This window comes from Nyctibius grandis, chromosome 9, assembly GCF_013368605.1.
Source record: "Nyctibius grandis isolate bNycGra1 chromosome 9, bNycGra1.pri, whole genome shotgun sequence".
Taxonomy (NCBI): domain Eukaryota; kingdom Metazoa; phylum Chordata; class Aves; order Nyctibiiformes; family Nyctibiidae; genus Nyctibius; species Nyctibius grandis.
The window spans coordinates 23,620,799-23,635,873 of record NC_090666.1 but is presented as its reverse complement, the minus strand read 5'-3'; the positions used below and the strand labels follow the sequence as shown (position 1 = coordinate 23,635,873).

The 15,075-nt window shown below is 40.4% G+C and overlaps 1 protein-coding gene across 1 annotated transcript in view; it reads left to right on the top strand.

The window, feature by feature from the left end:
* Window positions 1–15,075, top strand: part of CNTNAP5 (contactin associated protein family member 5) — a 232,297-nt gene that overhangs the window by 205,192 nt on the left and 12,030 nt on the right. Inside the window, exons 20-21 of the mRNA XM_068408092.1 lie at window positions 10,471–10,601; window positions 11,919–12,003. Coding sequence (XP_068264193.1) covers window positions 10,471–10,601; window positions 11,919–12,003 — 216 coding nt within the window. The remainder of the gene's footprint in view (window positions 1–10,470; window positions 10,602–11,918; window positions 12,004–15,075) is intronic.

Sequence of the window (15,075 nt, the reverse complement as noted above, 5' to 3'; positions counted from 1 at the left end):
TGTTCATGCTGTGCACTCTGGAGTTCAATGGGGCAAAGCTAAAATTATTAGAGAAAATAGGACTTACTGAAATACTAGGGTGGGTTTGGGGAGGTGATTTTGCTGATTCTTTTACTTTACCACCTTGTGGGTTTTAGTTTTGGGATGTGGGTACCACTGGACATAACTAACTGCTGCAGAAAGACCCTCTAGGATATGCTATTGCTAGTGCAAATTATCTCTTGAGAACACCTTCCGGCTTACAGACTTTCAACACCCATTGAACAACCTTCACAATTTATGTGACTGAAGTGGAAAATGGTGCCAAGGTTCAAGTATAGTTATTTTTAACAGGAGCAGGAAAGTGAGTTGTGTTGGGAAGTGTGGGAGACACCTTTGTTGAGTTGACTAGTTTTCAAGCAACAATCTGTAAGTGACTGAGAATTGTTCCCGGTCTAGCCTTGGTTCACAGCATTACGTCATTTCGTGTGGCAGATAGGACTGTATAGCTTCTAAATATAATTTCAAGCAACTGTTGTAGTTGGCCCTGAAATCTTATGTTATTTGCTGGGTGAGGGGGCAGTGAGAGATCAGGAATGGTGAATGTAAAAGAAATTTTCTCCAGTTGCCTGTAATGGGAGGCTGGCTGTGGCATAGTTAGTAGAAAGGGTTGGGGTGGCAGGAGATCTCCCAATCAGTTTCTTTATGTAAATAGAGAAACTTCTGTGGTTAGAAACATCTCCGGTCCCTTGGATGGTTCCCTGCTGTAAGCACACTTCGTAGAGAATGGGAATGCTGATTAGAGTTTTCAGTTCAAATTCAGCACTAAAAAGTCTTTGAGGGAAGAGGTGGACTTGGCTCCCCAAACCATTTTTTTTGTTTGTTCTAGCATATAGCACTCTAAATCCCTATGTGTGCAAGACTAATTTTAAAGGAGAAGCAGACACAACGTTCAGCCAAGGACTCTGGCAGATTTCTTTATCTGCTTTCCAAGAGGAGAGAACTGAAAGATCTGCCTCATTAGCTGAATTCATGGATATGTTTGTACTCCTGAAGATCATTTTGCCGTACTGAAGGGTCAAGAGATGTTCTGGAGACCCACAAGGGAAAAACAAGCGAACTGTAATTGGATTACATCGAGCAGGAAAGGCTGAGCATGCAGTTAATAATTGATCTGTGCTCTGCATGTAAACAGACTGACTTTGAACATAGCGGTATATGGCATAAAACCCCAGACCACTGGCTGTAGATAATCAGCTAGGAAGAAAACATACATTCCCATTTGCTTGGAGGAGATGTGTATCTCCTGGAAGATTTAAGTTCCTAGCTCACATTTTGCAGTTGAAAAGTCATTTTTATTGTTGGATTTCTATGGAGATGTCCTGAAAGGGGTGAGGAGGAAGGATAGAGGGTCACAAGCTCCTGTGTTTAAATGGATGCTGTAGATATGTATATGCTCTTCAGTAATTCTGAAATGAGGGTCTTTTCACAACCCATTTTACTAAAACCTTTAGCCCTGAGGATTGATAGTAGTCATTTTTCAGTTATTCTTAAATTGTGAATTATCTGCATTGTGGATGTAGAGAGCTGTGTAGTGAGAGCTGTAGTCCAGCAGAACCGCTGGCTCAAGTGCTGCCTTGGAGCAGTGTAGCTGTTTCCACGCAACATAGAGCCCAAGCTAATAATACTTGAAAGAGCCAGCCTGGATCCAAGCAAACCTCCTTCTCTGTCTTGCTTGTAGTATCCCTATTAGCATGTTAATTTTTCCTGTAACATATCAGTTATGCTGACTGGATAATGAAAAGGTGAATTCGTCTTTCTTGCCTGATGAAATTGGATGTTTATCACCTTAGTCTTTACAAGTAAGACTGGCCTTCAGGAATCCCAGGCTGAGACCAAGGGGAAAGTCTGGAGCAAGGAAGATGTACACCTGGTGAAAGAGGATCAGATCAGGACTTAAACTGAGCATACATAAATCCATGGGCCTTGGTAGGATGCACCCACGAGTGCTGAGAGAGCTGGCAGATGTCAATTCAAGGCCACTCAAGAGGCAATGAACACAAACTGAAGCACATCAGGTTTCACCTGAACCTCAGGAAACTCTTTTTTACTATGAAGGTGACTGAGCACTGGCACATCTTGAATAGAGAATTGTGAAGTCTCCATCCTTGGAGATGTTAAAAAGCTGTCTGGACATGGCCCTGGGCAACCGACTCTAAGCGTCCTTGCTTGAGCGAGGGGGTTTGGACAACATAACCTCTAGTACTCCCTTCCAACCTCAACCATTCTATGATTCTGTGAAAGACTGCAGAAGTATGCATTTGAAGGTAAAGCAGTGAAAGTGTGTGTGTATAAGCACATATTTTGCTATAGAAAAGTCATCATAATGCTACCATTATATGGTTCTTGTACTAGGATTGTTACTAAGGAAATGTTTCATCCTTCCTCTAATTTTCCCCAAAGATGAGTTAAGAACATGAGTCAGTTCTTTGTATGCCAGTGGTTGTGACTTGTTATGACACCCAAATCTTGAGACTTTGCTATAGTCAGGAGAAGTTCACTGATTAAAGGATCCAGCTTCTCCAGTCACAGAGGCTGGCATAACTTATGAAGTAGGCAGTGCTTAGATGGACTTAGTGATCAGAGGAGCAGAAGATTTCCCAGAGATTCATGACCAGCCAAGCAGTGTCTATAGATAGAGTTCAACAAAAACAATGTTCGTTATCCTCAGAAAGCCATTAACCCAAAAAATTCTGTGCTGTCTTTATTAAGGGTTAAGAGTCAAAAGGAGGTTTGATAAGAGAGGCATAAGATCATTTTTCTCTAGTTTTATTTAAAAGATTATTGCTTACTTTCCTGCTCCACAGACAGCATGTAGTACTGAAATTGATTGTTTCATTTTTTCTCTTCAGACCATCTTTTTCCATGTTCTCATTGCTGAACATTATGGTTATTTGTTAGGTCAGTGTAAAACAAGTCCTTACTTGAACAGGTATCTGTACTGCCAAAACTGAAACAGGAATGGTTGAAAGATATTAGGAAAAGAATGGAAACCATGAGCCAGGGTCTCAGTGAGGGCAGGCTGGTATGAATTCCTCAGGGTATCACAACAGAGGATCTCAGTCTTTTTTGCCTGCGAGCTGTTCACACAGAGTTAGTGATGATGCATAATTTACAAAGCCAAGTTGAACGTATGGAATAAAATTCAGAGCGTGATACTTTTTATTTCATTCACTGAGTAAAGAATAAAAGCTCTTCCTGCCAGCCTGGCTGCTATGCTAGTCTTAAATGAAAAGTACAGCATAAGATGAAAGCCTGTCAAGATTTTTCTACATGCAAATCATGGACCCTACTGAATGTCCAATCATGAGAAGACTAATGGCATCCAGTGTGTGTTTAAAGACAGGAGGAAAGAGATCTGAGCATCAGAACCAATAGTATTGTACAAATAGCTTTTGTTAATGAAAGGTCTTAAAGTGACTTTTAAAATTCCAAAGAATATGTAGAAAAGGTATAGGTTAAAATTTACCAGAATAAATCTCACCATCAGAAAGCAGGTAATTTCAGGGAGATTTAACTGTATCTGATGCCCTCTGCTCTTTCCTTCATATTTACATTCAGTCACCTTCAGGGAAAAAGGATAATTAATGTAGCATCACCATGTAAAAGAAACAGCAACCAGTTCCTTCACCAAAAAGAAGTATCTAGGAGTGAAGAGATAATGATAATGACTAAAGTATTTTTTTAAATTGTTGCTCACCCATGTTATTTTCAGAGGGATGTTAACGTTCATCTGTTTCACCAATGGATAAACAGTGACACAAAGAAGACGATTTGTCAGCACTCATCAAGCTGGTAGATCCTGAATTGTGGAAGTGCTGTGTCCGTCACCTCCAGAATACATAAATACATCTCTGTGTCTGCTTACCTACAAGCTAAACTGGAAAGACAGTGTTTATTATTATCCCACATCCATGGGTTAGCCCTGTTCCCATTTTAGGCCCAGCCACATCGTCATGGACACAGGCTGTTCTGTTTAGATGTGTGTTCCCCTTAAAATCACTGGAATAAGCTCTGTGTTTAAGCCATTCCATATGTGCATGATGAGCTCTATGACTCTGGTCCTCTGGGTCATCTGTTAGACTTGCAATATTTTCTAGCTTTGGAGCAAGAAGCATCTGCCAGTGCCTTTTTAATTGCTGGTCAGGCTGTGTTAAGCCAACTGGCAGCTAGTGGGAATGAGATGTCTGCGAAGGTTAAACACATTTGTCAGTCACATAAGGGAACTAGCTACATTTGTTGATGTTTAAGTGACATTCTCAATCTGGCTCCAGCTGCCTAGCAGGATTGCAAAGTGAACTGAGGTCATCGGCCTCCAGCTAGGCTCCTTTAGGGGCTTTTGAGGGTGTGTTTTTTTCTAAGTTGGAGAATACAACATGAAAGTGGTTTTTTTTTAATATAGAATGGCCTGAATATGATCCTTAAGTCCTGAATGTCTCAAATGTTTATTGGGAGGCATTCAAATAAGCACCAATATTTTTCACTGCCATGAGAGATTACAAAAAATTGGAGGATTATTTTTTTTTAACTCTATAAAACAATGTCATCTAAGCAAATACAGTAGCTGAGTAATCACATCAGTAAACATGTTCAACAGTTTCACCTCTTTGTTTTCTCCATGCAAAACAAATAGCAGAAGTCACCTCCTAAAAACATGCAAGTACTTTCTTAGTTAAACGCTACTGGCCGCTGAAGAGATGGGCTCTGTTCTTTCAAATCACCAGCAGCACTTCCATTGAAGAGTAAATTTGCTGAGTAAATATCTCTGGGGAGAAACTGCTAATTAACAAGCGGGTTTCTTAGCCAGCTGCTCCTAATGGAGAAAGTGGTGGTTCATTTTTAAATATCTAGGCTATGAAGAGGGACACTGTCACGCTGAAGCTGTGCAAGTTGCCAGAGAGATATTTTGTGGTAGAGACGACTGAAATCTGTCATGCACTGTTCTGCAATCAAAATGAACAAACATTTCCACCTTACAAGCTGCAAATGCCTTCTGGGCTAAATACTTTAATATTATTAATTTTTTTTCATAATAGCAACATAAATAGCCTCACTAATATATTCCACCATTTGTTTAATTAGTGCCTGCCTTAATTGTTTTCTCTTAGCTATAGTTCAGGTGAGTGCTGAGTGTGGGATGTGGTGGTGTAGTTAACATCTTACAGTCTGATGAGGGTGACTGCTGGTTTGAGACAGCTGTAAGATGGTCTGTTGGCCCTAAACTCCTTTGTTTCTGGGTGCCTCTGAGGCAACGGGACATGCAGGAGTAGTCCAAGGCCCTTTTCGTAATGCAGTGTTTCATTATTTTATACATACACATTTCTCCCAAATCAGAGTTGTCAGCTGCCCTGATTTAAATGATTTTTTCCTGATGTTACGTGATGCTGATAAAGTTGTATGTTTTATGTGTGCCACCTGCATGTGCTCCCTAAACTAACCTCAGCTTCTTCGAGTAATGCAAGATGTCTTGCCAGCTGCTCCAGCCAGTTTAAGTCATTAAAAAGTGCTATTGAAGTTGGCAGAGATGTTGGGTTCAATCTGGGCTCATTTAAAACCAGTTTCTGTAAGTGAAGGTCCCGCAGAGAAGTCTCAGACTCCAAGTGCATGTCATTTCCTTCCTTGCTGTTTGGTTCTTCAAGGCTAAATGGCACGAGACCTGTGGTCCTGGTGACATATGTGACAAGAACCTTGCTTATGAATGATAGACCAAATTCCTGGTATCCATTTTTTTGTTTTCTGCAGAGCTGCTTTAACCTTTTTGCCAAATATCTAGCAATGGGTGAGATCTTTCAAGCCAGGAAGTCTTTTCCTGAGCTACAATACTCTTAACGTTTTCCCATGCTCCCTTTTCCAGCTGATGATTTAAAAATTACTATTTGATTTTCAACAAAAGCTTTGCCAGTCCAGAATGAATGTAAAGTTAGTGGACATACACCACAAAGCCGCCAGATGTTTCCGACATTCCACTCAGGCACTGCTGTAGACACAGGCAAAAGAAAGAGAACTCTCCTGTTGACATAGTCAGAGAAGGTTTTGGACATAGAATATGTAACATCATGGCCAAGGTATTTCTTTACACTGTGCTGTTTGGGAATATTTTTTTCTTCTTCAGGCTGAACACTTTGAAATGTTTAACCAGTTTCATGTCCTTGTTACCACTAGACTTAAGAGCTACTACTACATCTTTCTTATCCTCAGCAAAAAGATAGAAGCAGTTTGAAGGTGCCATGTTATTCCTGTAGCTGCCTGAAGGTTGGTTACACTGACACTGACCATTAGTGTACTGCTAAAAAGTACTAACCCCGGCCTCCATCACTACTGAAGGAGTGTCCTGGGAGTGTTTTGTTTCAGAAAAGCCATCCCCAACCTAATCACAGGCATGGGATGGCATAAATACTGCCCTTCGTCTCTATTTCCCAGAAGCTTCCCTCTGCACAACGGGACCCCCAGGAATCGTATTAAAATGACTCTCTAGCTGTTTGATATCACCAGAGAGATGTTATTCAGCCCTACAGTCAGATTACAGGCTGAAGACCACAGTGATGTGTAGCAAGCCAGCTTTGATACTGGTAGTGGTCTCCTCACAGTAGCATGGCAGCCCACATGGACTCATTTCCTCCAGAAGTGGTGAAAAGAGGCCACCCTGCACTCTGTAACATTGTGGCTAAACTATGCCTGCTCCCCTCTTGGACTGTTCTGGAGCTAGCCCAGCACATCTCCATGCTGATCTGCAGTCTGCAGAATTTGAAGCTGAAAGGGATGACTATAATAATCAAGTGTGAATCTACTCTTTCTTAAAACTGCTGGGCTAATATGCCTAGAAAAATTTTCCAGCCCAAGTCCAAAAACATGATACCTCTCTCTTTCCTTCCCTTTCTCTTTTATGGACTTAATAGAAATGGCCTCCAGCAATTCCACATACATTAGAGAAGGAAGAAAACACAACAGGCGGTGCATTGCTTGAGCATTATGGCACTCCAGGTGTGCATGCTCAGACACAGGGAGCTGAAAAGAGGATGACAGGCATGACTGCAACAAGACTGCCAGAAATTACGCTGCTCATGATTAGTGTGAATCCCTATTGTGAGGCAAAAATGATGCAAAATAGAGAGAGAATAGAGAATAGGGAGAATAGAGCTCGTTTATGCACAGATTTTTATTTGCAGTTAGTGACACTGGGCTGATGGAGAAAATCAATGGACCATATAATCAAAATTCAGAGGATAAAAAAAATCTTAATAATAATTCTAATTAATAATCCATTTGTTTTGCCTGTCAAGTAGCAAAATGACAATGTAATCTGCCAGACAAATTATTCTGTACTGTGAAAACAGAAGTTACAGTACTGAATGCAAGCCAAAATCAGCTCTCAGCTACACTGGTGTAAGTTCCAAAACACCTCTGGAGAGGTGAGCCCAGGTACTTCTGGTTTATATTAATGCAAATTTGACCCCAGGCAAAATGCCAAGTTGAATTCAATGGTTTTGAAGAGGAGCCATCCAAAAAAAGTTGCCATTGGAATTCAAAGCAATTTGATAAAATAAGATACTATTCACTGATCTCTTTAAATGATTTAAGGTAAGATTGTACCACTATAGAAAGTAGGATCTGTTCTTAATGGATGTCAAGAACCTCCTCCATTGTCTCCCAACAAATGGAACAGATGGTTTCTGGTTTAAAATCAGTGCTTCTCTAATGAAGTCAACGGGTAAATGCCTGTTTGCAGCAGCTGAGAGCCTAGATAGATTGCATATCTTGCTGGCTCTCTTTGAACACAAATGTGCTGGTTACTATGTTGGTCACCTGGATATAGTAGTACTATTTATATTTTATATACTGGTGTGTTCATAGCATGTGAAAAGAGCAGAAAAGTTTTTTAACATTTACAACCTAAGCAACTAGTACAAGGTCACAGACCAAAGCTAGGCCCTGTTCCATTTTTCACGTTACACCCCTTTCAAAGGCTCCAGGTAAGAGGGTCTATAAAGTACTTCTGCTGGGACATGATTTTTAGTTTGGACCAGCCTGTTACACTATCACATCTTAGTTTCAGCTTATTCTGTGTGCTCATCTTAGCTGTGGTGTGCAGGATCAGGCAACCTTTCCATTTTTTATCGACGCTCCCACTGCCCTAATGAGCAAGTATGAAGAAGGTCCCTTAACTTCCTTGCACTTGGGCTTCTTTTCTCGTGTATTTCTAGAGTAAAGTGATTGTAACATGTTTACACTGTTATTCCCTGTTGATGCATCTTTCATTCAGTACCAGAAAATGGGATTGTGATTTAAGTTTGGACCTTTAAGTGTGACATTAATGGTGATAGACAGTAGCTCCTTGTCCTGGCTATGCAATAAGGGGATGGGAGCTTTACGGTATGATTCAGGGCAGCTGAATCAGGACCTATAATATCACACTGAATAATTTAGCAGTTGATACTGACCTTGATCTCTTCACAAATTCCCCTCTAGCATCTATGACTATGTGTGAGAAAGTAAATGCCTTTTATCTCTTTTTTTTTTTTTTTTTTTTATTTTCACTTTAAAAGCTCACCTGATCCAGCAGACCTCTCAATCAGCTAAAAAGCCTTCATCCTAGTACTTCATTCTTATTTTCCCTCTCGTTTTTGGAAGCTCTGTTTCTATCCTCCAAAGCTCAGAGAGCAGCAGTGCTCATCTGGAATATACTGAATGTTACAAAAAGTGCAGCTCTTAGGAGCCTGAGCAGCCAAACATCCTGGTGAGGGAAAAAGAGGAGAGATGATCTTAACTGGACTACCAACATCACTGTGAATGGTACAGGGGTGGCAAAATTCTCCCTCTGCAGGAAATTTATACATTGTTTTAAGCTCTTTATAAAGTGGTTTTACAGTAGCTTGTAGGACAGCAGAGCTGACCCTATTGAGGGAGGACTCGCAAGGCTGAAGGGAGCAGGTACATCTATACTATGTAGTGAAGGAGAACTGCCCCATGTCCTTTCTCACTAACTCTAGTCCTGCAAGCAGACTTGCAGCATTAATACAGCTGAATATAGGAGCCAAACAGGGCTGCTCATTCATCTCATTAAACAGCCAGACTGCTTCTGGGCTCAGAGGTGCCTCTGAATAACGTTGCAGTGCATCACGCATATGCAGCAGCTCATGTAGGTGTACCGCGGGCTTCTCTGACATGGTACCGCATCACAATGTGCACACAAGCGTTCCCTCTGCAAACACTGAAACCAGTCCGAGAGCTAAATCGGTGTGAACACATCCCTCAGTGGCAATCAGTCAGTTGGCCCCTGTCATTCAGCATAGGTAACGTTTGCCTGTAGCCTTCTGCAAAAATCTAGTGATGCTTGGAATAGTTTGAACTTGTGCTAACATAAGCGCTGAAGGAGATAGGAAGCTTTTTTATGATGATTTTCACAACAGGGAATAAATGAAGGACCCTTCACTCAGGGTTGTAGTGCTGTCAGCATTCATTTTCTACTTGGAAGCAGTAATAAAGTAGCCCCAGAAAACCTTTTTAACTCTATAGTACCATGGTTGTTCCATGTATTTTTGTTGCTGGTGCATAAAAAGAGCTCCAAAAGTTCACAGAAGTTTTTTCTCCCTGCTTCATTCCTAGAAAAGTAAGCTTGAAAGGATTTTGTCAGAACAAGTTCTTTTTCTTTTAAATGATAAATATATATACACATATATTCCCTGTAGTCATTTGTGGAAGGATGAAAATTTATATTGGGTTCCTTGTTTTCTTGTGCATTTTGATTTGTTATGGGACTGTTTTTTTATCAAAAGTCACAATGCTTTTTTTGACACAAAGACTGAAAGAGACGTTTGGCATTCATTTTTGTGTGAATTATATTTATTTCTTCAAATACATTAGAACACCAAAGTAAAAATATTTTTCTGTATAATCATTTACAATATATCTTTTCTTTTATTGTATATAAATCATAATGAGCCTGGGCCTTTAAATGTTTGAAATTAAGTTATTCTCACAGTTGTCACTGTCTTCTGCATTGTCTGTTATATCTTGATGAAAAGGAATAGTAAAATCCACCAATATTAGTTTAATAGAGCAGTGCAAGACCTGCGTGCCCTCTGGTGGAAGCGATCCTTAAAAGACTAATGTAGATCAGCTCTTGTGGCAGTGCTAAATGTCCGACCTGCAGACAGACACACTCTCCTTTGATATACTTAGTTACTCAATTAAGTTACTCCATAGCAGAGTTTGTTAGCTAGTAGGAAGGAAAACACTTCCAGTGCATTATTTTTTTCACACTTTTTATTACAGTTTGAACTCTTTCATTTCTCTTCAACCTCTTTGTTGACTTTTTAACCTTGTTACTCCAATGTAATAAAAAGGAAATGAGTTATATGTTGTGTAAAGGTATTGAACAGTATCTCATTATGGACACAGATTTTATACGTAGAATTTTGCTCTGCTTTTAAGGAAGTTTACAGGTCCGATACAAGCTGAGTAAGGATGGACTCCTCATTTTCACCATTGACTCTGGAAATTTTGCCAATCGAGAGATGCACCATGTGAAGATTAACAGAGATGGCAGAGAGCTCATCATTCAGGTATGCCATGGCTGTTAAATAATACTTCCTGCCACAAACAGACCCACTGATTTCAATGGCTGATCACCAGCAGGAGGCAAAGGTTTCACACTGATCTCGTGCAACCAAAGCTGGTCCAGCAGTAGAACAGCTCTGTGGGTTAGACCAAAGCTCCATCCAGACCCTGCTTCAAAGAGTGCCCAACCATGGTGTTTTCTTTAGAGTGATCCTTCCCTTGTCTCTGACAATCTGTGAATTAGGAAACACCTTTGGCCAGAAATTTCATCTGGACCACTGGAGTGGTTCTGGGGCTTAGGGGGATGTCTGTGTGACCTGTGGTCCCAGAGAAAGCACACAGTATGTATCATTAAAAAGCTGCCAAAGGGAGAAAAACAGCTGAGGAATGAGCACCTGGGAATGTAATTTCATTTAGGGTATGTGCCCCGAGGGAGAATGTGACTCCAGCTGCCTTATCCTCTCATAGAAAAGGAAAAGCTGAGGGGATGCATGGTGCAGCCACCATGTGCATGACAATGCCCTATCCTTTTGCCAGAAACAAGCCATGCTGACAGTGACAACCTTATGAGAGACAAGAACCCTCCTCTGCCTTGTTTCCCTGCATTGCCTTTTTTTCCAAGGCAAGGGAGAAGAGGGCCGTCTTACTGCTCCTTCTGCTTTCCTTCTGAGGCTAATTATAGCAGTTCATATTCCAAAACAAATTGGTTAGATCTGGGCAGCAGTCATTTAACAGGTAAGAGTAACAGAGTCTAAAGAGAAGCTGTGTGTTAAAGGAATAGAATGAGAAGGAGACAGAAACACAGGCAGTGCCACAGTTTTTTTCTCTACAGTTTCCGTTTCTGGGTGGTAAAATGATAACACGGCACGCAACTAGGGTGGGTAGGCCTGATTATCTAGGAAGGAGGTTTATGCTAAAAGCCAGGGGTTTTCTCAAGTGCTAGTCTTCTATTTTCTGCTGCACTGTGGTTTTCTTCCATGCAGAACTAATTCTTCACATTTCTAGAGAGGCCTCCTTTGAGTCTATGCTGAAGTGACTAGACATGGATTTTGGAAAGCAGGCGTATTTCAGTGTCAAACATTTTAAGCTTTTCTGCAGGGGAAGTTTCTTCAAAGCCCTTTATATGACTATTCTGGTGTACCTTTCAGCTTCTCATGCTAAAATCAAAGCTCATTCACTTTGCTGTCTTTAGAAACTGAATCACACTTGGGGGCAGAATTAACTGATTTGCAGCTGAGAGCCTTCCCAGAGGTTTGCAGTACAGAGAGATATAGGAGTGTCTACATGCTGTTGTAACGAACTATTTTATTGACCTCTTCCAGGTTGATCAAGTTCTCAAACTCAAGCACAACTTTTCTGAGATTGATTTTAAGGCCATCAAATCACTCACCTTGGGCAAGGTCACAGGTTGGTTCTACTAAAAATATTCCTGATTCATCAGTTGTTATAGTGCTGGAGTTAACCTGTGCTGTGTGTTGGGTTTTTAAAAGGATTGGGATTTGTTTGTCTGACTTAGCTGTAAGGGTTGGCCTGAGCATTCCAGTGCTCCTACTTGTATATCTCATCAATGCAAAAATTTGGCAGCTTTACTTGTTTGCACTGGTAGCAATATTTACTTCTCCCATTGCTCCCTCCTATAAAATGATTCATACTGCTTGTGTGGCTGCACAGGGTGACATCTTAGCTTAATGATATCATTTTGCTGACTACAGCTTGCTCCTCTCAAGCCATCTCTGCTTCCTAATGGTAGGAAGAACAGCACTGTGAGCCTTTGTCCTCTCTACCCTTTCTTTACTGCCAGTCCTTTTCCATTTGAATTCTGCAAGGAATATTTATATTACATTCAGCACTGAGGCCACAATTCTGCATGCTCTGTGCATAGACCTTCATCTTTACCCCTCCACACTACAAAGCCATTACAAGACCAGGAAAACTGCCAGAAATTTGGAAAGTAGAACTCCTATATTTTGCTGTCAAGTATGTTATATTGCTTTATATGAGAGTCTTATTCATTCCCAGTAAGATTCTAAATGCTTCCTTGGTTATAGACATTTTAGTCCTTAGAATTGGACCTCCATGTCAAGCCTGACATCTGTTTAATTATTGTAATTTTATACACTTTATTAATAGCACCCAAGGCCTGTGGGACTGGTAGCTAGACAGAAACAACAGACATCCTCTAGCATCTACTTGTGCAATATAATTGTATATAATGACATCAGTGCATTCTGTACCAAGTTTTACTAAGTAGATTAAGGGCAAGAACTGTTTTTCCCCTTAGTTAAAACAAACTAATGTTTGTTCAGAATGCAGCAATCTTCCAAGTCTTCGTGGACAGATTTGGGGACCTGATCTCATTTTGGGAACTATCAGCTGTAATGCTGAAAATCTAAAAGAGCACTGCTCGTCATGATCTCTACGTAAAGCTCCAGCTATAGATACCAAATCAATAAACCAAGACTTTTCTAACCAGCAAGATGGAACATAGCACAAAGAACTTCAAATATGTAGCGAGCAAGCTGACAAGGTGCAGCTCAGCATCGTGTAGAGAAACTAGATTTAGTCACAAAAATATTATTAACTTCACAAGTACAAGGTTGTTGCAAAGCCAAAAAGCCCAGATGTATCTCTAGATGTCTGGCATTCAGTTCCACTGAACACACAGACTTGTCTCTATACAGCTTTTAAAGGATACATCCTTCTGTTCTTTCTCTCTTGCCCCAAAGTTTATTGGGATTTTGTTTCAGTAATAATAATAATAGTAATAGTTCATTTTCTATAATGACACTAGAGCCATAAACTTGGCCTTCCAGATGGTGGGAGATGTTATTGCTGTACCAGAAATCACACAACACATCCCAGAAAGTCACTTTAATTCAAGTCTAATCCTAATTCTGGTTTCTTCTTCATATGTTAAGTGAATTTCTGCAAACTTTTTATTCCATGTCAGGATTTCATTTTCTGGGTTTTATCCCACAACTGTAGCTGTGCTGAGTAGAGTCCTTGTGCCCTCACAGAATCACAAATGCCCTTGAGTCTTCTCCTCTCCAGGATGAACAGTCCCAACTCTCTCAAGCCTCTCTTCCTACGAAAGATGCTCCAGTCCCTTAATTATATTTGCAGTCATTCACGAGACTCACTCCAGTAAGTCCATGTATGTCTCCCACTGGGCAGCCCAGAACTGACCCAGCACTCCAATGGTGTTACACCCATGCAAAATACAGGGGGAGGATCATCACCTTTTCTCTGCTGGCAATGCTCTTCCCAAGGCAACCCTGGCTGCCAGGATGTCATTGGCTGCCTTTGCTGCAAGAGCACATTTCTGGCTCACGGTCAGCTTGTTGCCCACCAGGACCCCCATATCTTTCTCTGCAAAGCCGCCAGCTGGTCAACACCAACCAGTGTTGGTAGATGGGGTTATCTTTGCATTACCTTTGTTGAACTTAATGAGGTTCCTGTTGTTCTATTTCTCCAGCTTGTCACTGTCTGAATGGTGGCACAACCATCTGGTCTGCTAACTGCTCCTCCCAAGTTTATATCCTCTCCAAACTCACTCAAGTTGCAAAGTTTATCTGGGAAGTAATTTCTTAAAAATCATTACGTAGGTGCAGTACAATTCTTATGATTTCTACAATAGCTTTTCTAATTAAAAGTTCACAAGAAGAAAATGGAATCTATACATTGAAGAGATCACAGAACAATTCATCCAAGAGGGATATTATATTGTAAGAGATGATAACAGCGTAATTAAATCAGAAGGGGTAAGTTGACATTAACTGACATACAAAAGCTTCCCTAAAGAAGCATCTCCTTCTAGAGAGTTTCTATGGAAAAGACTTAAGCCCATTTTTTTGGTGGAAAGTCATTCCCTTTTTTAAGCTCACAAGATCACAGTAAGAGTTTGGCTACCCTAGGCACTTCAAGCTATCCGAGCTCTAAGCCAATAATGCCATCATGTCTCTATCAAAAAGAGACCAAATCTATTCAGACTTTTTCCCCAGCAATATCATTTACAATGTGATCGTAACACCATGCTTAAAGCCCTGTTTTCTTGATGATAATACTAACTAAATAAGTGTCCGAGGTAATCTAGAAATTTTATTTTTAGTCTGAATTCTTGCTACTAATTGAGTATTTATAAAACCCTTTGTATATATGTATTTATACATATATATGTATTTATAAGTATAATTGCACTAATTGAGGTGATTTTAGCCATCTGCTCCTGAGAAAAGCATGTATTGTTTTGCATATCATCTCTCCATCTTCTTGCATATTTTCTTCCTTTTATAGATCATATTTTGAGCATGCAAAATCACACAGGGCTGGCTGTGTTGTGACAGATTAGGATTCAAATGTCAAAAATTGTGATATGTAACAAATTTCACATTGCAGCTCCAAGCAGTGCTTCCTTTTCGAGGAGAAACTGACTTTAAGAAAACATACTAAATGCATGCCTGAAATTATCTCCACTAAGCC